This window comes from Tupaia chinensis, unplaced genomic scaffold, assembly GCF_000334495.1.
Source record: "Tupaia chinensis unplaced genomic scaffold, TupChi_1.0 Scaffold000671_1, whole genome shotgun sequence".
Taxonomy (NCBI): domain Eukaryota; kingdom Metazoa; phylum Chordata; class Mammalia; order Scandentia; family Tupaiidae; genus Tupaia; species Tupaia belangeri.
The window spans coordinates 3,378,482-3,403,446 of NW_006160193.1; the positions used below are offsets into that span (position 1 = coordinate 3,378,482).

The 24,965-nt window shown below is 43.9% G+C and overlaps 1 protein-coding gene across 1 annotated transcript in view; it reads left to right on the plus strand.

Moving 5' to 3' along the window:
- The first annotated feature begins 144 nt into the window (after positions 1–144).
- CCNK (cyclin K) overlaps positions 145–24,965 on the plus strand; it is a 25,718-nt gene continuing 897 nt past the window's right edge. Inside the window, 11 exon segments of the mRNA XM_027776358.1 lie at positions 145–252; positions 13,090–13,338; positions 13,787–13,868; positions 14,284–14,415; positions 16,478–16,583; positions 17,329–17,386; positions 18,127–18,296; positions 18,613–18,875; positions 19,990–20,023; positions 22,228–22,299; positions 24,632–24,965. Coding sequence (XP_027632159.1) covers positions 13,142–13,338; positions 13,787–13,868; positions 14,284–14,415; positions 16,478–16,583; positions 17,329–17,386; positions 18,127–18,296; positions 18,613–18,875; positions 19,990–20,023; positions 22,228–22,299; positions 24,632–24,965 — 1,448 coding nt within the window. The 5' untranslated portion in view covers positions 145–252; positions 13,090–13,141.

A 24,965-nucleotide genomic window follows, 5' to 3' on the forward strand; every position in this document is an offset into this window, starting at 1 on the left:
GGCTCCTCCCCCAAAACGCAGCAGCCACTGACCCGCCGGGTGGGCGGGGAGGAAACCAGGGCTCCTTCCTCATTTGAGAGCTCCACTTTCTTCTGATTGGCTGACGGGTCTTCTACTCTCACTGCCCCTCCTGGTCGCCTGTTTCTCGTCGCAAGACGCAGCGCGATGACGTAGCTCCCCCGACATTCCACATCCAAGATGGCCGCAGTCGGCAAGGAGAGACGTCGCTAAGGAGCTTGCCTGAGGCGTGGGGTGAGTGGCCGAACGACCGCAGGGGTGCCGCCCACCTCCCGCGTACCTGGAGACCGGAGTAGCCAGTGGTCAGCTGCCACCATCTACTCACCGAGTCTATCTTCTCGGATTCCGCCTCCGCCCGCTAACCTCGGGCGCACAGTGAAGTTAGCGGGCGACGCGGGGCTGTGGGACCGGCTTCGAGAGAGAGTCTGAGGCGCAGGGCGGCTGGGCGGACCCTAGAACTGGTAGTGGACCTCGCAGTGCTGGGGCAGTTAGGGTTCGGGAACTTTCTAGCAGGTGGGGGAAAGGGGGTAGGGGGGGTCTTACGCACCTGCGCACGCTCTCAGCCGCACACTCCCTACCCGCATACTCAACTTCGCGCCGTGCCTGACCCAACCTTGCTTAGACCTGAAAGTCTGGAGATTGTTCCAGATCTACTGGGAGGCGTTTGAGGTGCCATGTAACGAGAGATGGGAGAGGAATGTGGATAAAAGACACTTCCGCTATTAGATTCGTTCTTGTCATGGCATCGTCCTTACCCTGTCCTGGGCGGTTGGTGTGGTTTGTTGCTAGAGAGTTGTTCTTTAGAAAGTTGGGGCGTAAGTCAAGGTTATTTAAAAGACCTAAAACTGTTATTATCTGCACAGAGTATGCTTGCTAATGCTTCCTAAATTTATAGTGCCAGTTAAACGGAGCTTTACCTAAGTCATCTGAAGTTATTAACGACTTGACTTTAGGGGCAGTCTTCTATGGGTTTTAGGCAAACTTTATAACGTTTGTGTATCTGGATCCAAATCACTCCTACAGATTTAACACTGCCTTGCAAAGGAGGTACCCGTTAAAGGTTTGTATGACTGATGCTAGAATGAAAGCGCAGAGATTTAAAACCTACCCTGACGTAAATAATAAATTTGTTATACTAAGCTCTGTGTATTGCCAAATGAAAGAATGGGTGGATGTCGGTAGTAGCATTGATTGATATCTTGATTCAAATTGTTAGTGTTTAAATTGTTAATGTTTTTAACTATTAAATAATATTAACAATATTAAATAATCTTGATAAACAATTGTAGGATTGTTTGTTTTCAGAATAACTAATATTAGTGTCAAATTTTAGGGTTATTTTACCCTCTTGTCTCATTTTGATATTGTGGATTATTCAAGCATATTAGTCAGTTCTTATGTAAATCATTAACATTTGTTACATTTTGAAAATGTAATTGGCACCAACAAGCAATAAAAAAAGTTCTAATTGTTAATAAGGTTCCTAAGTTTGATGTTTTTTATTTTTAAGAAATTTTTTTAAAAGAATTATTTTATTTAACTTTATTTATTTATTCAAATTTGAACAGAGAGGGACAGAGAAAGAGGGAGAAAGTGAGAAAGCAAGTCACCAGGTCCGGGACTCGAACTGTGGTGAGCCATGTTGGAGTCCAGCACCCTTAACCACCATGCCACTTGCCAGCCCCGAGGTTCCTAAGTTTTAAATGCCATGTTTATAAATGAATGTCATAAAGGGAAAAAGTGGTCATAGTTTTGACCTATCAAATGAGCTAGTTCATTTCAGGAGATTATGTTTAGAAGTAATGAATGTCTACTAAAAAAAGTTTTCTCTAAAACTGGATAAGGACAAACAAAATCAAGAGAAAATAAGTCCAAGGTAATAAAGGAAATTATAAAGAATATCAAATTGATTAGATCTAATTCATATTTTTTCAAGCTCAGATAAATTGTATGCCAGAGTAATTGCAGATAAGATCTTATGGGTTCAGCAATCAACAGTTAGTGTAATGGCTATGTCACTGGACTCCCACGTAGTCGACCATGGTTCAAGTCCTGGACCCAGTGGCTTAAACTCACGCTGGGTGCGTGTGTATGTGCATGCCCAAGATCTCAATAGGAGAAGGGAGAAGAAGGGATTGTGGTGTGGCCATCCCCCTGGGGGTGGGGGTGATTTCTTGCTTTCTATCTGTCTCTGTATTTCTGGGGAGCGCACATGCCCTATAGCAAAAACCTCTCCAAAAAAAAGAAAAAAAGATCTCGTGGGTTCATGAGATTTGAAAAACTCATGAGTTACTGATAGAAGACCGAAGTCTTGTTTTTTGTGTGTCTTGCTTTTGTTTATTTTAAATCTGGTAAATTTCTCACTTCACAGAGCAATTAGGTGGCTCTTTGATGCTAGAACATATTAATCTGTTTTACAAATCTTGTTGAGAGAGCAAAAAGGGAGTTTGTAAGTACTTGGGAAAGGAAAGTTGATTCCCTCAAACCAGCAGAACTTCAGTAAGAAAAAGACAGATGGGCCAGAAGGTGGTATGGTGGTTAAGGTGCTGGACTCTCACATAGTTGACCACAGTTGGAGTCCTAGACCAGGCGACTTTAAAATCACACCAAACGCATTTGTAGGTATGCCCAGATCCCAAGAGGAGAATGGAAGAAAGGGGATTGCAGCATGGCCAGCCCTCGTGGGGGGTGGTTTCTCACCTTCCCTGTCTGTCTCTCTCCAGCATGCACAGGGACCCAATGACAGAAAAAAAAAAAAGAAAAGAAAAGAAAAGAAAAAAGTAAGAAAGGAAAGAAATAAAGAAAAAGGCATTTGACACAAATCTTACTTCCTTTTCAAATTTACTAGACTACTGTGGATGTGGGAATTGCTGGACATAGTCAATTTAGGTTTTCCTATGACACCTAAGGTCATCTCTGTCTTTCCTAGAGATAAATGTACATTGTAAAAGGTGTCATCAGATGGAATTATATCTATTCAAATTACCAAACTCATAATGTGGATCAATGTGTTAATACCAGTCTCAAAAGGAGGTTTTTTTGGTTTTGCTTTTATTTATTTTTTTTTTACCTTCTTTTGTCTCTTGAAGACATGCTATGGAGCTCTGGTCTTTCCTTTATTCTTTTAGCACATTTTATTACCAATTTTAAATAGTAAGCATGCTTCTGAAGGGAGTGAATACACCAAACTGCCATGATGATTAGACAACATATTAGGAGTCACAGGATTCAGAAAGTTCTTGAAGACTGAAATAATAGGCACAAACGGGCAAGATATAAATTTACTAGGAGTGATTGTATTTACAAAAACTAAGGTGTATGTGTTTGAGATGAGGAGAGCCAAGCTTGACAAAAAATGGTTCCAGGGTGTAATGTTAAATTTACAGATGCAAAGCAGTGTCTGGCTTGAGAGAAGGCACGGTCTTGGTCTAAAGTAAGATAAACTGAAAGCAATGAGCACCTACTAAGAAGGAAAATTTGAATTGTTAGTATTGTGCTGTTTGCTAGCTGTGTGAATTCTGCATGTTGTTTCTTGCCTCTCTGGCTTCATTTTCCCAGTGATAAATCGTGAGGGTAAGAGCACATAGCTTGCAGGCATGCCGCAACTCAGCGCACAGCTGAGTGAATTCTCTACTGAATATTAGTTGCCTCCCTCCCCTGTATTATGCATATCATATTAAAAAAAGTTTTTTTCTACTTTGTTCATATTTGGAGGTGACCTTGAAACACTAAAAATTATGTTGGAAAAATAGCTAAATTTGATTACCCTGGAGAAGAGAATGTAAAATATATCTTCACATATTTGATATGCCATCAGTAGGTAAAAGAAATGTATTTTCAAGGTTTAGGGAGCCAGGTGGGAACTAGAGAAACTTGTTACAAGGTTAATTTCATTTGTTCACTATTTTGAGCCATTTTATGTAACAGACTGAAGAGATGAACAGAACTGATGAATGTCAGCATAAGGCCCAGCCACAGTGGTGCAGCATAGCACAATGCTCTGCAATGCCAGAAGCCATAGGGGAGATCAGGGTTTGTTTCCCAAGTTACCCTGTGTGCTCTGTTTGCATGTGACCCTATGATCCTGGCTGGCTAAGAAGACTGGAAGGAGGATCTTAGTGTGAGATCCTATTGCTGGTACTTGTTTTTCTTTCTTTCTCTCTCAGGGAAGAAGGAAGGAGCTTCTAAAAACTCAATATAAGATTAATACAAGAGTATGTAAACACCGATTATTGAAGCCCAGCAATTATTATAGGCTGCTTCGTAAACTTAGAAGGTCCCATTAATTAAATTGGCCAAATGAAGGTTAGTAAGTGACCAGATATTGCCACTAAGAGCAAATTTCTGTACTAAGTGGTGACATTTGCTGAGATTTCTAGACTTCTAAATGTTGAAAATGCACTTGGAATCAACAGATGACGTAATGGTTGCATCGCTGTTGACCACAGTTAAGAGTTCCAGACCTGGCGGCTTGAAACTCACGCTGGGCATGTGTGTGTGCATGCCCAAAACCCTGAGAGGAGAACGAAGGATAAGGGACTGTGGTGTGGCCATCCTCCCTGGGGAGGGATTTCTTGCTTTCTGTCTCTCTGTCTCTCCAGAGAGTACACACTCCCTATAGCAAAAATCTCTCTTTTAAAAGAAAAAAGAAAATGTACTTAATCATTCATTATATGATATGGTATACCTAGAGTATATTCTTAGGCCAGACTCCTAGCCAAGTGGTTAAGGAAGCCAGATCCCACATGGCCAGCCGTGGTTCAGATCCCAGCCTGGGTACTTCAGAAGCATGCCAAGCATGTGTGCATGTACGTCCAAAATCCTAATAGGATAAAGAAATGGAGAAGTGATAGCAGCATGACCATGTTCTCTTGAGGGATGTTTTCTCCCAGTCCCTCTTTCTTTGTCTTTCTGACAAATACACCCTATGATAATTAAGTTATATACACACACACACACACACACACACACACACACACATTTGTGTGTGTGTATATGTATGTATGTATATATATAAAATAAACTCTTGAAAGGTACTGTTAAATGCTTTCGTGTGCTGGTTTATAGGGAGATTTTCATTTCATGAAGCTCATAAATCATACATCTCAGTCATTTTCACAGTAACTGAGCTGCTAATGAGAACATTTATAACTTTAGGGTCTTGTGAAAAACTAATTGAAGAGTAGTAGGGAACAGGGTTACAGAACTGAGGCAAAAATTTTCAGGGAGGTAATTTAGATGGCTGTTTCTATTCCATGTTATGTTCATTTATTTTCACTTTGTATCATGTATTACTCAGTCTAAAGGGTCTACACTAGATTATTAGCACGAAATCTGCCAATGACAGCGGGGTAAAATAGAGTTGAATATATTTATAATTTATCCACTTGGGATCTAGATCTTTCCATCCCTGTTTCATTCCTATGGGGTTATTTCTAGCCCTTTTTCTTCTCTGCCCCTTTCCTCAGCAGATGTCTTAGCACTCTGATGCTTAGAGGAAATGGAGGTACTCTGAAGTTCTCTTATGAGTTACATCCTCCCCCTTAATAGGTTCTTTATATCTTCTTCAGATATTTCCTTCTCTTCTCAAACTATGATTTTTATTTTCCCTTAGCCAGTTAACTCCTCAATAACTTGTTCAACCTCCTCTAGTGGTTCCTTTCCTTCTAGCTCCAGACACCGTTCAGACTCCATTATGCTGGGAGGTGGGGCAAGAAACAAAACAACTTGATAAACTCATCCTGGTTTCTTCCAGCCTGTTACTTCTTTGTGCAACAAATGTCTCAGAAGAATAACTTGTTCTATAGCTTGTTCATCCTTCGTTGCCCTCATGGGTTCCCTTCTGTCCCACTATGGAGACATAATCATTGAGATTTAATTCATATACCACACAGATCACTTGTTTGAAGCATACAGGTCAGTAGTTTTTAGTTTATTGAGTTTTGCAACCATCATCACAGTTGGTTTTTGTTGTCTCTAATAAACAACCATCACCGATTCAGGTCCCTTTTCCTTGACTCCTTATCTTTTCATTTACCTTTAGCATTTACCACTGTTTACTATCACCTGGTTTATAAAGTGGTCATCCTTTGGCTTCTTATGCAACAAAGGACACAAATTTCCCACCTCTTTAGCTATTCCTTCCCCTTCTCTCTTTTAGTGATTTCTTCCTTTCTACAAGTTCATCAGAGTTCTATGTCCAGATCCCTACTTTTTTATTCTTTATCCCTCTGTCCTTCACCATGACTTTATAGCAGTCACTCTACATAGATGAATCTCAAATATGTTTAGTAGATACTTCCACACTTAAAGTATTTCAGAAGTTCTTCAAGCCTAACACTGTATGGAACAAAATTCTTTTCCATCCCTGATCAGAGCCAGCTCTTGGGGCCAGACCAGCGGGTGTCATGGTGGTTAAGGCAATGCATTTCCATCTGGCCACCTGTGGTTCTAGTCCTGGACCCAGTGGTTTGAAATCACCTGGGTGCATTGTGCATACTTGCCCAAAATCCTGAGAGAAGGATGGAGGAGAAGGGATTATAGCATGACTGTCCCTCCTGAGGAGTGATCTCTCACTGTCTCTGGCAAGTGTACATGCCCTATGGCAAAAGCCTAAAGAAATAAATAAATAAAACAACTTTTTGGTGTTTTCTTTTTAGTCTCATCCTTCTCAGTCAGTCAAACTTGAAATCACCTTTTCCATTCTTTGCCTCATAGCCAGGTATCATAACCCCTCTTTGTTCCACTACCACCATGTGGAGTCAGGCCCTCATTAGGTATTAATCTGCTGCCAAGATCTTTTTGCATATCTTTGAACAGCCCCTGTTTTGTTACTGTCTCTCCCCTCAACCATGCTTTATTATTTTTCATGGCATGACTTAGCCCTGACAAATATTTCCACATTTGTTTCTCTGTACCTCTCCTCTAGCATGTAAGCGTCAGGTAGGGCAAAGACGTTGCCTGTCTTGGTGCCTGCTGTGCAATGAGGCCTGGCTCATAGTACATGCTCGGCAAATATTTGAATGAATAAGTACATGAACTGTTCGGTTAATATATCTTAAAGTAGCAATTCCCAAGTAGTGTACTATGAGTAAATTACAGATGTGCTCAGATATTGAGCTCAACCGACTGACTAGTTGCCTTCTGTTCTACAGGAATGTACATCAGTGTTTATCACTTACTAATAATCAAAAACCAGAGACATTCCACAGTGGATTGGATAGATGAGTTTTGTTGTAGAGTAAAACACCGCATAGCAAACTTTCTCAGCTTGGACATTCTAGACGTGTGGACCAGATGATTCCATGTTGTGGGGGATTGAATTGTGCATGGTAAGATGTTCAAAAGCATTCTTGGCCTCTACCCACTAGATACCAGTAGGAGGTCTCCAATTGTGACAGCCAAAAATGTCTCCAGACATTGTCAATTCCCCTGGGGGGCAGAATTGCCCCTGTTTGGAAACCACTGCTGTGATTTTTTTTCCCCCAACCTTTTATTACATGAAAAAAATAGTGCAACGACTACTTGTTTTCCTGTGTTCTACTCTAAATGCGTGTTAATATTTTACCATGTTCACTGTAAGGTCGTGCTTTAGCTAAACCATTTGAAAGTCAGTTGCAGACACCATGATACTTTGCCTGAAATACTTCAATTTGCATCTCCTAAGAATAAAGGTATCCTCCAGCATAATCACAATGCCATTATTGCCCAGAGATTCAATTAGCAGTACAGCCAGCCCTCCAGATCCATGGGTTCTGCCTACATGGAGTCAAGCAACCACAGATAGAGCCAGGCCACACCAATTACTGTGAAGTAGGTGAAGATGTAGCTCCCTACAGGAGATGCTCAGAGGAAGTTTATGTATTTTCTTCACTTCCATCTGATGCTAAAATCACTTAGTAGTAATGTAAACATGATTTAAAAGTATACAAGAGCATATGTGTAGATTATGTGCAAATGCAATAATACACTTTTTTTTTTTTTAAGAGAAAAGCAAAGTTTATTGTGAGAGAGGGTGGCCAGAGTCCAGGGTTCCAAGATTGGAGGTGCTTCCATCCACCATAGGGAGAGATTAGATTACTTGCTGTTGTGACCTTATCGGCCCATCTGTGGGTGTAGGCTGAAACGTTGTTGTGGTTTTGTTTGCCAATAAGGGAGGGTTCTGGCCAAAGATTGTAACCATCTTATTTTGTGATGGGAAATTCCCGATAGTACACAATTTTATGTAAGGGACTTGAGCATCTACAGATTGTTATGGGGTGGGGGGGTAGTCCTGGGACTAGTCCCTCAGGGATGCCAAGGGACAAGTGTAACTCCCTAATAGCTGCTGATACACAATCTATATTTTAACATTTCCCCAATTGTTTGAAATATCTTTCATAATGATTTTCAGAGGGACAGGATCTGATCAAGACTCATTCATTGCATTTGGCTGGAGTGAATCAGAAGGGTCCTCCCAACATTTTGTTCTTTCATGCCATTACCTCTTTGAAGAGACTGGCTCAGTTGTCTCATACAATGTCCTACCTTTTGAATGTGACTACTTGGTTTCCTTGTGCCATTTAACTTGTTCTACCTCCAGCATTTACTGTAAACTGAAAGTTAAATATAAACTCTCAGTCAAACTTAAACTTTGGGAAGCAATAATACTATTAATGCATAGATAGGTGGTATTGTGTTGTATTGCATCACATCAGAAGGCACATAACAGCAGATTTTCACCATCAGTCATGCTAAGTGATCATTTTAAGATAAAGGTACTTTTTCTTTACAGTAGTTATCACCAGTGATAGCAAAGTAGATTTATTCTTAGCTCACATGCCAATATTACTATGGGCTCATGTATTGTTTATTCACTGTTTGACTATCAACCAGTCATTTCTTTTTAACTATTCTAATTATCCTGAATTTATCCAGTGACCACCTATTGTGCCAGCTCCTGGGTATAGATAACCTTTTTTTTTTTTTTTTTTTTTTTTTTTTTTTTTGTTGGTTTTTTCTTTAGGCTCGGCGTGCTTTCACTTAGTTTATTGTTGAGTATGATAATTGCTAGAGGTTTTGTAGACTGTTTTATTTATTTATTTAGATTCTTTTCTCTTTTTTTTGAGAGGTTTTTGCTATAGGACGCGTGCGCTCTCCAGACAGAGACAGAGAGAGACAGAAAGTGAGAAATCACCCCCCAGGGGGGATGGCCACACTGCAATCCCGTCTCTTCCATTCTCTCGGGATCTTGGGCACACACGCACACGCGCCTGGCGTGAGTTTTAAGCCACCGGGTCCGGGACTCGAACCGCAGTTGACTACATGGGAGTCCAGCAACATAGCCATTACGCTAACTGCTGGTCCCCGGTATGGATAACCTTTGACTAGTCTGAGTACATTCCAAGGCTGGAAGGAAGCCTGCTTCCTTTAAGAGAGTAATGACATTGAAAACCTAAGATTCGGATACCAGCCATGTCTCTTACTATAGCGTGCCATTGCCTCTGGGTACTCAAAGTGGAGAGTTGGGATATACAAGTACATATTTTAAACAGGACTTATTTTGGTATTTTTGACAGAAAGTTAACATTACAGGTATTTTTCTTAATCTTTGACATTTGTGCGTGTATATACATGTATTTCCTTTGTGCTGAGAATCTTGGTTCCTAGTGGTAACATTTATACATTTGCCTATCCTACAATATAAAAAATTGTCTGAAAATTAATAATGCTACTACTAACTATATATTAATGAAATTTGACCTTTCTTTGCAGTTCTTTTCTTCTTTAGACTATATCTCACTAATGGGCCAGCCAAGTGGCATGGTGGTTAAGGCAGCTGGATGCCACATGGCCAAGCTGTGCAGTTCTAGTCTTGGACCCAGCCCCTTGAAAAATCTGCTGGGCACATGTGCACACGTGCCCAAAATCTCAAGAGGACAATGGAAAAGAAGGAATTGCAATGTGGTCATCCCCCTTGGGGGATGCTTTCTCACTTTTTCTCTGTCTGTCTCTGGTGAGCGCACATGCTGTATAGCAAACTAAAAATCCTAAAAAGTGTATATCTACACTAAGGATGTAACAGGATCCCTAATCCAAATTACTTGAAATATTTTTCCATGTGATTAATGTTGCTTGTTTGGTGTATAGTGGGCTCATTTTGAGTTTTACGATTTGCTTTTTTATTTAAATTCATGAATAGATTAAATATTTATGTAATTGAAAAGTCTGAGTCACAGGAGAACTCTAGAGCCAGCCTGAAAGAGCTCTGAATGGCGATGATGAAACAACTTGAATAAAAATTAGTATTGGATTATGACCCAGGGAATACCATAAATACAAGTCTATACTATTGATAATAAAAATAACTGATTGAACAAATAATTGGGGATGAAGGAACAATTATTTCTTAAAAGAATTCCAAATAATAAATATTGAAGGAGTCAAGAAAGCAGAAAATCACCATGAGACTACCACGATAATAACTATTGCAGGCAATCTTCTCAGATGGATCCTGAGGATAGGGTTTGAAGTTTTAAGGGGAAATAGGCAACTATAGTATTTTGGATCACAAAATATTTCCCCCAAAGTACTTACTCATTTCTCTGGTTTTAATGTATATCCACAATTTCTTTTATACTTCTCCCTCGAGAAGGTGGAGCTCAATTCCCTTACCTTTGAGTGTGGGGTGGACCTCATAACTCTGCTTCTAAGAAATAGAAGCCGGAAAGGAGAAACATTAATAGTAACGGTGAGAGAGAGACCATGCTAACATCAGTAGCTAGGTCTTTTGGTGTCTCCTGCCCCTGAAAAGATGTGATGAAAGGGACACTTCACCTCTGTGGCATCTTCTGAAAACACCAGTCTGTTCATGGGAAACCTCAGGCAAACCCAAATTGAGACAGTTGACAGAATACTTGCCTAGTGCTCTTCAAAACTGGCAAGATCATGAAAAATAAGGAAAGACAGAAACTGTTACATGCTATTAGACATTGAGGAAATGTGGTACCTAAATGGGGTATAGTATCCTGGGTTAGATCCTGGAATAGGAAAGTGATTTCTTGAAAAACTCAAAAGCTAAGTAAAGGCTGCAAGTTCAATAATGTATCAAAGTTCTTTGTTTTGATCAATGTACCATGGTTATATAAGATACTGATATTTAGGGAAAACTGAATGGAGGGTGTAGACTAGAACACTGTGCTGTCTTTACAGCTCTTCTGTGGACATACAGTTATTTTATACCAAAGGTTTGGTGGTGTTTTTTTAAGTCGTAAATCCATTAAAAGATACTCAGAGAAGTCTTTCTTGTTCCCAATTCTGCCTCCATCCTGTTCTCCATTCACTGTTGAGAACCATTTTTTAAAAATTATTATTAGTTTTAAAAACCAGATGCCTGTTCATTTTCCCTCATTTCTTGCATAAATGCTAATCATCTACTAGGGCATCAGGAAAGTCATGACATACTTTTCTAAGCAAAAATGCATCATGACTTTTCCAATGACCCAGTATATATGGCTGATCCTGGAACTCTCTCCAGCCAGTACTTAAAGATCGTATTCTTTTTAACAGCTGCATGATATGCTTTTGCGTTGATGTTCCTTATCTTACTCAGCCAGTCCTCTGTAGATGGACATTTGGGTTGTTTACAGTTTCTGCCATTATTAATAATACCTGCAGTAAGTAATTTTGTGCCTTATTTTATATTCGTGACAGTATTTTCAGAGTCTCAGCAGTGTGATTACAAGGTCGAGAGTCAGTCAGTGCATGTATAATCTTGTTAGACATTGCCAGTTTCTCCTCTGTGGACAGTTGTGCCATTTTGTACTTCCACCAGCCACATATGAGACCACCTGCTTCTCCCTGGCTTTGGCAACAGAGTAAATTGTCAAATCTTTGGATTTTTGCCCATCCAGTAGGTGAGAAGTGTTATCTTAGTGTGCTGTCTGATTATGAACTTGTAATGTTTTCTGAGGCTTCAGTTAACTCCTCTCTCCCACTCCCAACATTGCCCAGTTTGATCAGTCACAGTCAAAAGTACAAATGACAGTTCAAGCAGATCGCTTTTCTTCAGGTACCTAATTCTGCCCATTAGAGGAAAGGTCAGATTCCCTTCAGAGCAACCAGTTATAAGGAGGAGTAGAATTCATAGCTCTGCAGTGTCACCTTCCCACCTAACCGAGGTCGGCATGCAGAAAAAGTGAGGCTTCCAGATGAGACCAAAGAAGCCTCGCCCAGAGCCTCGCCACGGAATCGGAATGGGAATCGCTCCTTTGTGACTAACCTAGCTCCTACCACTTCTGTGGAGCCCTTCTGCTGCCTTATTTGGAAATTCCTCATGCCGCTCGCTGTTCCTGCTTACAAGTGACGTGTTTGTTAGGGCCTCTAGATAAGATCCTTGTGTTCGTTTCCTTCTCTGTCAGCCTGGAGCTTTTAGAAAATCTTTAAATGAAAGAAAGGGAAGATGAGGAAGCAAGGAAGCAAGAGCTACTTAAAGGAGCGCCTTCCTTTATGGACCACCTCCTTCCACCCACTCCCTCCAGTCACTGCACCCACACCTGGTTTATCTTGCTCAATTCAGTGACTCAGAAGGTTAATTAACCCCGTCAGTCCTGAGGCTTTTTAAGTGAAAATGACTAAGTGAAATCAAGTAAACTAAAAAGGGATAAATTTCATTCGTGCTAGATGGCAGAGATGGGTAATTGTGGGACATAAATCTTTGTAGAAGATTAAGATGGGCCTAGGTTCTACTCAAGAATGGACTCTCTGACCGGCGTTAGAGAACCATATGCCTAGTAAAGAAAGAAAGGAAGTGTTTCTTCCAAAATTTTGTCTGGGTTCAACCTTTTACACTCAATAGAGGGAGAGTAAATGCTCTTCCTTTTAAAGTGCCATAAATGGGTTTCTTAGTACTGGGGTCATTTACGTATGTGTTAGCTGTGGAACTTGGTTTGGGCTTTTAACTGGCAGTAAGTCGTGTCGTTTTATAGGAGATGTTGATCTAAAATCAAGTACAATCTGATTGATTATAATGATTAGAAGTGCTTATAGTGTGAGGTATCTCTTTCCAACTTTGCTGCTTTATCTTTCTCTTAGGATTCTAACATTTTCAGAGAACCTTTTGGAAAGAACAAGTTTACTTCAATAAATGAAGGAGAATAAGGAAAATTCAAGCCCTTCAGTAACTTCTGCAAACCTGGACCACACAAAACCATGTTGGTACTGGGATAAGAAAGACTTGGCTCATACACCCTCACAGCTTGAAGGACTTGATCCAGCCACTGAGGCCCGGTACCGTCGAGAGGGTGCTCGATTCATCTTTGATGTGGGCACACGTTTGGGGCTGTATCCTGATTCTCTTGGACTTTGTTATAAATACGCTCCCCCACCATCCCCAGCAATAACTAAGCGAGATCCGCAGACACAATATGCAGTAATGTCTCAGTACCGAAGTGGTTCATTATTTTTTGTTGTTTAAATGTTTCTGATTTACCCTTCAGGGGGTTTTTGGTTTTCAATTTATCATTTAAATATGTAGAATCCAAGTGGCTAACCAGCAGAAGAGAGGTTGAAGATTAAAGCTAAAGTGTCTCTGAAGGCTTACTAAAAGTATAAAATTTCAACTTGCTAATTCTTGTACTGGGATTCTGACACCCTGAAATGCTCACCTCCCTGTTTTTCCCTGTATGCCTTATTTTGTTGTTGTTATTATTTGTCTTTATTGTTTTTCTCCATTTAACTAAGAACATGACCTGTAAAAGTTACTGGCTAAAGTCCTTAACCAAAACAACAGACACTATGACACCCTGGCAACTGGAATAATTTATTTTCATCGCTTCTATATGTTTCATTCTTTCAAGCAATTCCCAAGATATGTAAGTGTGTGCATTTTACTGTGATTCTCTACCACATCATTATTTCCACACAATTGTAGGCTGACTGTAGTCTCTTCTTACATTTTCCAGTACATGCTATGTATGAACAAAATCAAGTTTGAACTTTGCTTTTTTCCAGTTAACCATCTTCGAATCTTTTTGTATTTAGGCTAGTATGATGATAGTCATATTACACTTTGTGGAAAATTTTCACTTAGATAATCTGTGTTGCCAAATTTTGGGGAAGTATATGTGTAAAATTTCCTTCAAATTTCTACAATGCCAGAGTTTGTAAAAAAGAAAGAGGAAGGTGGAAAAGTGAGAGGGATTGGCTATTGTCAAGGCCAAAAATGCTTGCATCTGTTTCTGTGTGTTCATTGATAACAAAAATTAAGAGCATTTATCACCCTTTTAGGTGACAGGAGCTTGCTGTCTATTTCTGGCTGGGAAAGTAGAAGAAACACCAAAAAAATGTAAAGATATCATCAAAACAGCTCGTAGTTTATTAAATGATGTTCAGTTTGGCCAGTTTGGAGATGACCCAAAGGTAAGAACTGTAACTTATGCCTTCTAAGCACATTTCCTCATAGTGTTCCTTCTGTTGACAGTGGTCATGGCCTCTGTGGCTGCCAGTCCTTGAGTTCCCAGGAAGACCTTGTGTAGAAGGTAGACCTTGCTTTTGTAAGAGAGCAGGAGAGTAATGTAGCCTACACGTCTGTGGCACTTCCTCATGTGCCAGCGGCGTTCTGAGCACCTCAGGACAATGGGCAAAAATCCTCTCCTGGTTGTTAGCCCTCCAGGACTTCTGAGGTTGCACAGTATTGGCAGGGCTGCATTTCCAGCCAGAGGTGTGCATGGCCTGTGTGCGTGTATACCCATATGTACTGTGCATCTCGCTTCCCAAGAACATTGGAAAGAGTTAATATTTCCAGTATTTTCAGAGACCTAGAGACTGATGTTAATCATTCCATCCATCCTGTCCCTTCCCAGAGCCCCTGCCACTGTCAGCAGGTGATGCTGATTACTTGTTCTCATGCTTTATTCTCTCTTCCAGCCCCGTTCTCATCAAGGACCCACCCCTGTTAAAACCCACATGGCACCTGTTAATTATCCATTGTAGCATTTATCACAGCTTGTAATTACTTTTTTTTATGATTTTTTTAGAGCAGTTTTAGTTTCTCAACCAAACAAGAGAAAGGTACATACAGAGAATTTCCATAGACTCCTGTTCCTGCACACAGAGCCTGTCCCATTATCAACATCCCCACTAACATGGTACATTCGTTACGGTCGGTGATGTCAGTGTTACCCAGAGCCCATAGTTTACATTAAGACTCATTCTTAGTTTTGTATGTCCTGAAGGTTTGGACAAATATAGTGACATGCTCAGCTGGGGGCCAGCAGGTAGCATAGTGGTGAAGGCACTGGACCTCCTACGTAGTAGACAACAGTTTGAGTCTCAGACCTGGCGACTTGAAAATCATGCCAGAGATGTGTGCATGTGTGCCCAAAACCCCAGGAGGAAAAGGGATTGAATTGTGGCCATGCTCCTTGGGGGGGAGGGGGTTCTCATTTTCCCTCTCTCTGTCTCACTCTTTCTGCCCTATGGCGATTAAAAAAAAAAATAGAGAGAGAGTGGGAGGACTTTCATACTACTAAAGAACAGAAAAGAATTAGCAAGTTTTTGATAGGTCAATGTATTTAAAAATTCCGTTTTCCTTAATTACTCTATGAATTCCCAATCAGAGTATCAATAGCTTTTAAATTTTCTGGAGTGATACTAAGTAAATGATACTGAAATTTGGGGGTGGGTCACAGTGCAAAAGTAGGAAATGTCTTGGGAAAGAGGAGACATGACGGCACTGTCCCTCCCAGACCCCTTTGATCCTGGTACAGAGTAAGTAGATGGATCAGTGAACAGACACGGTTTGTGTGTACATTTGAATACATACAGTTGGGGGTGTGATTCAAATAAAAGGGGAGATGATAACTTAATTCAGTCAAAGTGTTCAGTGAAAATCTGAGGGGTGGCATTTTTCTCAGGTTTTTTTGCTTCAGGGCATGTGCTCTCACCAGAGAGATAGGAGAGACAGAAATAAGTCCTTTCTCCTCCACTCTCCTCTCAAGATTTTGGGCATACATACACATGTACCCAGTGTAAGTTTCAAGCCATCAGGTCCAGGACTCAAACTGTGGTCGCCCACATGAGAGTCCAGCACCTTCAATACCACACCACCTGCGGGCCCCAAGATTGCATTTATTTTAATGGGTGTCTTGAAAAAAAAAAAAGTTAATTAAATTGTTTATAAAGCAAAGTTCTGTTTTGTAAAGGGAGCCTTGTAGATATATAGAAAGTAATAGCATTTCTAAGGATCTTTATTTCCAGTATTTTTTTAGATAACTCTCAGACTGTTTCCTCTTTTTACGTTTAAGTTCTTTTCAGAATTTCTCTGAGCATATTGAAAGTCTCAGTGGGAGAAAAGAGAGACAAAATTTAAAAGTTGCTAAAATAACTTGAAGAGAGAATTAATAGACAAGAAAACTCACTTTTTAAATGGTTTCTGAAACCTTTGTATTTACAGTCCCAACATTTGTTGTTTTATTGTTAGGAAGAAGTAATGGTTCTGGAGAGAATCTTACTACAGACCATAAAGTTTGATCTTCAGGTGGAACATCCATATCAATTCCTGCTTAAATATGCAAAACAACTCAAAGGTAAGGGAGAAAAGTGGGGGTTTTTTGAGAGAGATTTTTGGTATATGGTGCATGCACCCACCAGAGAGAGAGAGAGAGAAACAGAAAGTGAGAAATTACCCCCGGGGGGTTGGCCGTGTCACAGTCCCTTTTCTCCACTCTCTCAGGATCTTGGGCACACACGCACTCGTGCCCAGCGTGAGTTTGAAGCCACCAGGTCCTGGCTCAAACTGTGGTCAACTATGTGGGAGTACAGGGACATAACTATTACACCATCTCTTGGTCCCAGGGGAAAAAGGATTTTAAAAGAACGTTTTTCATTCTGAAATCAAGTCTGTTATAATTTGGTGATACCCATATTCTAGCTCTTAGAAGAGAAAAACAGATAGTTCGATATGTTAAGTATATGGTTTTCCCAGACAGTTCAGTGGTGTAGCTGTTAATGCTGTTTCCTTTGCTGAATAAACAGGTTCTGTCATCCACTTGCCAAGTGATATGAGGCAGGAGAGTGTGTCTGACTTTTTAAAATAGACTAATAAAATTAATCTGGGAGTCAGGTTTCCCACAAGCCATGCAGTGCAGATCACGTAAGAAACGAGCAGGCTACGACACAGACCCAGGTGCTCTGACCACAGTTCCTCAGCTGAAGCTCTTTGCTGCATAGCAGAGGGTGCTGAGCACACAGCGGGTTTTAGGTAAATACTCGTTGTGTTATGAATTCTGATTTTCCCCTATTACTATTAATTTAGCTTTTCTTTATTTCTAGGTGATAAAAACAAAATTCAAAAGTTGGTTCAAATGGCATGGACATTTGTAAATGACAGGTACATGTGTTGAAATTTAATTGTAGCATTCAAAAATGAGCAAAACCTTTATGAGTCATTTAATCTAAACCCCCTATTTTGTATCAGAAGAAAATGACTTGCCCCAGCTCAAAAAACCAGATTATGACAGAGCTGGGGCTGAAAGCCCAGCAGATAACTCTCCTGTTGCCTCGTGGTGGTGTGAGAGACTGAAATCTCAACAGAATGAAATATAGCCCAAAACACACTGGATTATTTTGACAACTGAATACTTAAGCCCTTTGGGTTCTGCAGAGAGACTCCTCCCAGTGCTGCGAGAACCCTCCTATAGCCTGGGGTTAGGGGCGCCATAGCAGAATCCTGCCGGCCCTCCCCAGTGTCAGAGCCCTTCTCTCCTGTGCGATTCCTTCAATGTTTGACCTTTCCATAATGCTTCATTTAGAAACTGTTCAGTGGCTGGGATTTCAGCAGTTCAAAGAAAATAAACCATTTTCATTTGTGTTTCTTAACATACCAATTTTTGAATGTGCTGAAATTCTGATTCCTTAAGGAACAAACAAATTAGTAACTGGTTAAAGTAACTTATTTTGATACCTTTATAAGACTAAAAGTGTATTCTAAAATTTGTAATACTTCATTTAACCATGTTTAGGGGAAAAAAAATAACATTGAGATAAGACATCCAGTCTCTGTGCATTGGTGTAATCATAAATGGCAGGTCGCTGTAACTCAAGCAGCCTTTCTTTTCTTTGTTGAACTAGTCTCTGCACCACCCTGTCGCTGCAGTGGGAACCGGAGATCATAGCAGTAGCTGTGATGTATCTCGCAGGACGTTTGTGCAAATTCGAAATACAAGAGTGGACCTCCAAACCCATGTACAGGAGGTGGTGGGAACAGTTTGTTCAGGATGTTCCTGTTGATGTTTTAGAAGGTAGGGTGCATGCTGAGCTTTCTTGAAAGGGCATTCCATGTCTAGATTATTCTACCCCAAAACCGTGGGCATATATAAACAGTTTTTCAGAAGGAACTCTCATTAAATTCTTTAATGTAATTTCCACTTGGGTCCAAGCACATGGTTTGGTAAACTAAAAATACACATAGGTATTGAGTACAGCAAAAATGGGGTGAGTTGCAAATGTGATCCTAGCTTATTGGCTCCTGTAGGGGAATCATAGCTAGTCTCTTCTAGGTAAACTTTCATTTAAAATCCCAGCTTGTGGTGAACAGAATTGCTGGCTGTCGTTTAGATATCTGCCACCAAATCCTGGACCTTTACTCACAAGGGAAACAGCAGATGCCTCACCACACACCCCATCAGCTGCAGCAGCCCCCATCTCTTCAGCCTCCACCACAAGTGCCACAAGTACAGCAGTCACAGCCGTCACAAGGCCCCGAGCCCCAGCCCCAGCAGAAGGACTCCCAGCAGTCCGCCCCACAGCAGCAGCAAGCACAGCAGCCGAAGAAACCGTCTCCACAGCCTAGTCCTCCCCGGCAGGCCAAACGAGCTGTGGTGAGTGGACCCAGGCAGGGCGCAGGAATGGTGGGCTTCGCAGCTGGCAGTACCACACTGACTGCTGATAGCTTTCCTAAGAGATCACGTTGAACACCAAAAGCAGGAGGTGACTTGTCCCCAGACTCGGTTCTGTGTGTCCATGGGAAGCTTAAAAACTAGTGTTCTGGGGCCAGAAGGTCGTGTCGTAGTTAAGGCGGCTGGACCCCACATAGCCAACTGCACAGTTCATGTCCTGGACCTGACAGCTTGAAAAGCACCCTGGGTACATGTGTACATGCCCAAAATTCCAAGAAGAGACCAAAGGAGAGGGGCTTGTGGGATGGCCATCCCTGTAGCAGGTGATTTCTCTCCCTCCCTCTCTCCCACCCCACCCCTCCTTCCCTCCTCTCCCCTCCCCTCCCCTTCTCTTTCTCTCTTTCTCTCTCTCTCTCTGTATCCAGTGAGCACACATGCTCTATAGGAAGCTGAAAAAAAATTTTTAATAAAAAGTAACGTGCTCAGAGCAAAGACTGCCTCTCAGAACTGAGAGCTGTGTCGTCTTCCTCCAGCCTCTGCTGCCTGTGACTTCTCAGGATTCTGAAGCCCATCAGGGTGTGGTTCCCACGTCCTCGCCTTGTTGCTGTGGGTGCTGGTTACTTCCAGCCAACTGACCCCATAGGCTGTACTGTTTCCTCTACCCCAAGTGACCCTGACTCCTGCGATGGTTGTCTCCTCAGTTCTGTCCGGGATTTAGTAAGAGGAACACACATCTGACTTCTTGCGGCAGCTGGTGGCGGGAGCTCTGTGCTATACAGAGCCCCCGAGGGTGGCCAGTGGAATAAATAGGCATCAGCAAATCCAGAGTGGATGAAGGAAGGTGCAGTAGAGGCCCGCACTCAGCGTGGCTCCCTCTTCAGGGTAGCACGTCCTCCCATCTGATTGGAAAAGGGAATGTGGCAGGGAACAGAAGTGGTGAAGGCCTAAATCCACGGCTTGCCCAGCAAGTTGAGATCGGAAACAGTTTTGTCGGAGACCATGTTCTCTCACTGCAAATTCCGTAGCTGTCCAGATAATTCAACTTTTCCTCACCATACCTAGAACCTTAATTAACTGTATGTTTTCTTTATAACAGGTTGTTTCTCCCAAAGAAGAGAACAAGGCAGCAGGTAATTTCCTGTTACAATGTTGTGCTTTTAGTTTTATGTATCTTTATTTAAAACTTTAAATTCTTAGTCAACAATTGTTTCCTTTCACATTAAATTGGTCTTAAAATTTCACCGTAGATCCCAAGGAAAACTTTTCCCTGTCAGCCAGAAGAAATGTGTTGTCTTCTCTGTTTACCAGCCCACGTATTTTCTTAGAGGGCGCCCTGACAGGGTAGCCAGCAGTGAGCTCGGAATGGTGGCAAGAAAGGGCCGCGGATGTCCCTGGGTGTGCGGAGCTGCATTGTGGCAGCAGGTGGGCAGGGATGGCAAACTGGTGAGCACGCCCCTCTGCTGCTCTTGCAGGCCAGACCGCTCCTAGACTCGGGGCTTTCTCCCACCATTAGGGTAGAGCCCACAGCTAGCCAGTTTATCTCCATATTGGAAAGAATAGGTGAGTGACAAAATCGGAAAGATTGCAGAGCTAGAAGAGCTGTTGTCCCTGGTCGCTCTGCTCGTCATACTGAACTCTCTGCAGGCACAGGTCATGTTTACTCGTTTCTGTTCCCTTTTGTTCCGGTGAATTACTCATTAACCTGAGAGATCTTCAGGTTAGGATAAAGCTACATCTTTCTCAGCATCTTTGAGGTACTTAGGAGTTCAGTAAAGGTGAATTGTTTTTAGTTCCAAATTGGCAGACACTCCGTGTGAGACACGGGCACGAGCTGTCCCCTGACAGGTGGCACATGCAGTCGAGAGGGGCTGAGGTGCAGGCCTGGAAGGGAGGCAGACAGGCTGCGGGGTGACCTTGGGTGAGGGCAGGTTGGAGGACACTAGTGAACAACGAAATTGAGAATTTGGGAGAAAACAGGAGCCTTACTGGGGTGTGAAAATGTGCAAAGGGATAGCCATTGACAGGATTGAAAGTGCAGCTTCACACCAGAGCAGGGGTTCCCCCTGGAGGAATATGGATTTGGGCATGGGAACCACCAGAGATCTGTGGCAGGGGAATGGCAGCGTTGGAGTCTGAGAACAAGTTCCCTGGCAGCAGTATTCAGACAGATGGTTGAGAATTGAGTGGAAGCACAAGCACCTAATGAACCCGGGGAGGCAGGCAGAGGGGGGTCATGGAGCCAGCAAGGCAGGGTTAAGACCCAGCATTACAAAGGTACAGTATGTGCCACTGCCACAGGGCTCTCCTGTGTTCCAGTGGCAGCCAGCTTAAATTGCTGCGCACTCAGTGCAAAATACATGCCGGACTTCCAGAGAGGCCCATCAGAAAAGAGATTGTAAGGTATCTCATTAATAGGCCAGCCCCATAGCACAGGGGTCAAGGGAGCCAGATCCCACGTGGTCTATCATAGTTCAGATCCCAGCCCCTCTAGCTTGAAACATGCCAGTGTGTGTGCAGGCATGCCCCAGATCCCAGGACAGAAATCAGACGGGGTGTGGGGTGACCATGCCCCATCAGAGTGTGTGTTCTCCCGCTTTGTCTGGCAAGTATGTGCGCCCTCTGGCAATCAAAAAAATAATTTCAGGGGCCAGCAGGTGGCTTGGTGGTTAAGGTGCCAGACTCCCACATGGCTGACTGTGGTTCAAATCCTGGACCTGGCAGCTTGCTTACTCTCTCTCTCTCTGTCTCTGGTCAAAATGAATAATAAAAATTAATAAATAAAATAAGTATTTTTAAATAAATACATTTGAAAATTTTATTTAATTATGCTTGATACTGATTACTAACTAGAAGTCAGTATTCATGAGAGAGAAAATAGACTTAAGATATGTCCGCATAAGAATTGGAAGGTAGAGATTACCTCTGAGCAGCTCAAGACTCGGTCACAGAGCATTGTCACTGTGTGCCCTCTGCCTGTGAGGACTGGAGGGAGATAACACTTGGTGACCAAGACACAGCTCTGCTGTTGTCACGTTGTCGTGAGGGCCTGTCTTAGGGTCCGGCAAGACACAGGCAGAAGTGGTGAGGGATGGCTGATGACCGAGGAGTGAGCACGTTCCACCTTTAGTGGGGAGAGGTGTTGGATTTGCTTGTTAACAGGGTTGGTGCATAATGGTTTTCGCTGAAGCCCCTTTGAGTTCCCTGAGAGTCCTGGTTATAGCTGTCCTTTCTGTCTCTAAAAAGTCTCTAACCGTGCATTTCTTTTTTCTTTTCTGTGATATGTTTATGTACATGAAGACGTCTGAGTAGTTTCTAATCCACTTTTTCTTTTTAGAACCACCACCACCTAAAATCCCTAAAATTGAGACCTCTCACCCACCGTTGCCTCCAGCCCACCCACCTCCAGGTCAGTGTCACTGAAGCAGCTGGGCCGCTGTCCTCGTTCCTTGTGAGAAGGACAGGCGTGGGAAGTCCCAGGGAGGCCTATAGAGCAGGGATGTGGGGCCAGAGTCTGAAAGATAGCGACAAGCTAGGAACTTTCCAAAATTCTTATTTTCACAAATCTGATATTGTGAGGATGTTAAATTGTTTAGGACATTGAATACTCTCTGACATCCCAACACAGGGTGAATAATTTCAGGTCAGTGTTAGGAAAACAAAACCCTGCCAACTGGTGGACTGTCCAGCGCCTGCAGGATGGCTGTGGTGTTGCACTCAAGCCTCCTGTCAGAGGTCAGCTCCTTAGTGTATTCTGAAGGACGATCAGTCCTCAGAGTCGCCGGGAGAACAGGCCAGAGTGAACATTCTCACAGGCTTGGGGTCATGGGAAGCCTCTCAGCACTAGAAGTAGAGGCGAAAAGCTGCGACGTGTGTGTCATGTTTTACAGACTGGCACCACTTTGGGAGGTCCGGCATTAGACTAGAGAAAGCAGAAGTGATTGTTTCTAGGGGCAGTGGACAGTCCAGAGGCCTCGCTGCACTGCGGGCCGGTGTGCGCTGACCGCCAGTCACTCTGCCAACTGCATGGCTCATGGGCTGTGAGTCTGTGGCACACGTACCGCCGAGAGGACTGTTTCCTGTTGATGTGCAGTTGCTGTAGATTACACGCTTTGAGGGAACAAAGGCATCATTTTCCATTTTGGAACAAATCCCACAGTCCTCAGTTCCATGTGGTCCGTGCTTAGAAAGAGAGCTCTCCCTGACGAATGCAGTGCCCTAGCTCCTGGCCTGCCAGGGGGCACTGAACACCACAGGAGCTCCCACCATGGATGGCCAGCTGCAGGCCTGGGGGGAGCAGGACCTGAGAGCCATTGAGGGAGATCAGGCACCTCCAAAGGCAGAGGCCAACACACGGGGGGCAGGAGGGTGGGCAGCACGAGCTCACTGAGGTCCCCAGAACCATTTTGTACTTGTCTGATGCAGACGGATCGGAGCAGGAGCAGGAGGCTGTGGTGTCAGTGAAGGAGGGAGAGCCACAGTCCTGTGAGGCCTAGGACGACAGGGATGAGGCGTTAAGGTCAGCAGTGATGTGCAGGAGGGCGGCACGTGGCAGTGTGTGGCAGCCAGCTGTCAGGGGCAAGTGTGCAGGAGACACGAGGCCCCAGGAGAGACCCCTTTCTGTTCAGCTCAGGCACAAGGACAGGTGGACGCAGCGGTGACGGACAGGCCGTGGGGCCCAGGGGCCATGGACTGACCCACAGGAGGCGTTGAAGGGATGGCACTTGTGTGTGCACGTCTCTGGTCAGCTTCTAGGACCACAAAGCACCTGGCCTTGACCCAGAGCCTCAGCAGACCCTCCCTCTATGATGTGTCTGACCTGACATGGCGGGGGGGTGCTGGGTGTCACAGGCAGGCCCCAGTGATGTGGCTGTGACTGACCCGAAACCCTGGTGGCCCTTGCTTTGGCAAGAACAGCAGGTTGTGTGCCTTGTGTCCACATCTGCACCACCGGAGTGGTCTGTGTGCCTTGCCTGACTGGGACAGCATGCATGGGGTCAAGCGCTTGGGTACCGGAAGCCCTCTCCCTGGTCTTTGCTTCTGTTTGTCATCTCTGGAGCCAGAAAGTTTGCTCCGCCGCCTTGGGAAAGGACACACGTCCTAAGTGGCTACTATAGTGGGGCATTCTAAGGTCATTTTCCAGGGACCTGATTGTGACTGAGGGCACAGGCCAAAACATGTTAGGTGAAGCTTTGGGAGAGGGGGTGCGAGGGACCTGAGCTGTGGGGACAGCGTTTGGGGGCAGGACTGGGGCTACTTCCATGCCCAGGAGTGTCTCAAATGCTGCACACGCACACCCGCTGTCCTAGGGGCGGCGCAGCGGACCTTGGTCTCATTTTGCTGCTTCGGTGGGCCCACTGGGAGTGCCAGAGACCTGAACAGTATTTTTAACTGCACCTCATTCATGTGACCAGCGCTCAGGCTTTCTGCAAGTGCCAGCACAGCAGACAGTACTGCCATGTGGCCTGGTCACAGACTCAGCCTTGGGGACAGCAGGCAGAAGGACCGAAGAGCACCCGCACATCTTGGTGCTGAGAGGAGCTGGGCCAGGGCACAAGGGGCCTCGGGGCACCGGCACAACTGCCAGTAGCTAGTGTGGTCGGGGCTGACGGGGTGCCCAGGTCGTCGGAGGTGGGTCTGGTGTGATGGGGGCTGGCTCCCTACCTGTCTGTGTAGACAGCCCAGGAGACCCGGGAGGCAGAGTTGGGACGGCTGGGCACCCACACATCTCTCTCCTGCAGACCGCAAGCCTCCCCTCGCCACTGCCTTAGGCGAGGCAGAGCCTCCAGGCCCGGTGGATTCCAGCGACCTCCCCAAAGTCCAGATCCCTCCTCCGGCCCACCCGGCACCTGTGCACCAGCCACCACCGCTGCCACACCGGCCACCGCCACCGCCCCCCTCCAGCTACATGACCGGGATGTCCACCACCAGCTCTTACATGTCGGGGGAGGGCTACCAGAGCCTGCAGTCCATGATGAAGACCGAGGGCCCTTCCTACGGTGCCCTGCCCCCTGCTTATGGCCCACCGGCTCACCTTCCCTACCACCCACATGTCTACCCACCAAACCCACCCCC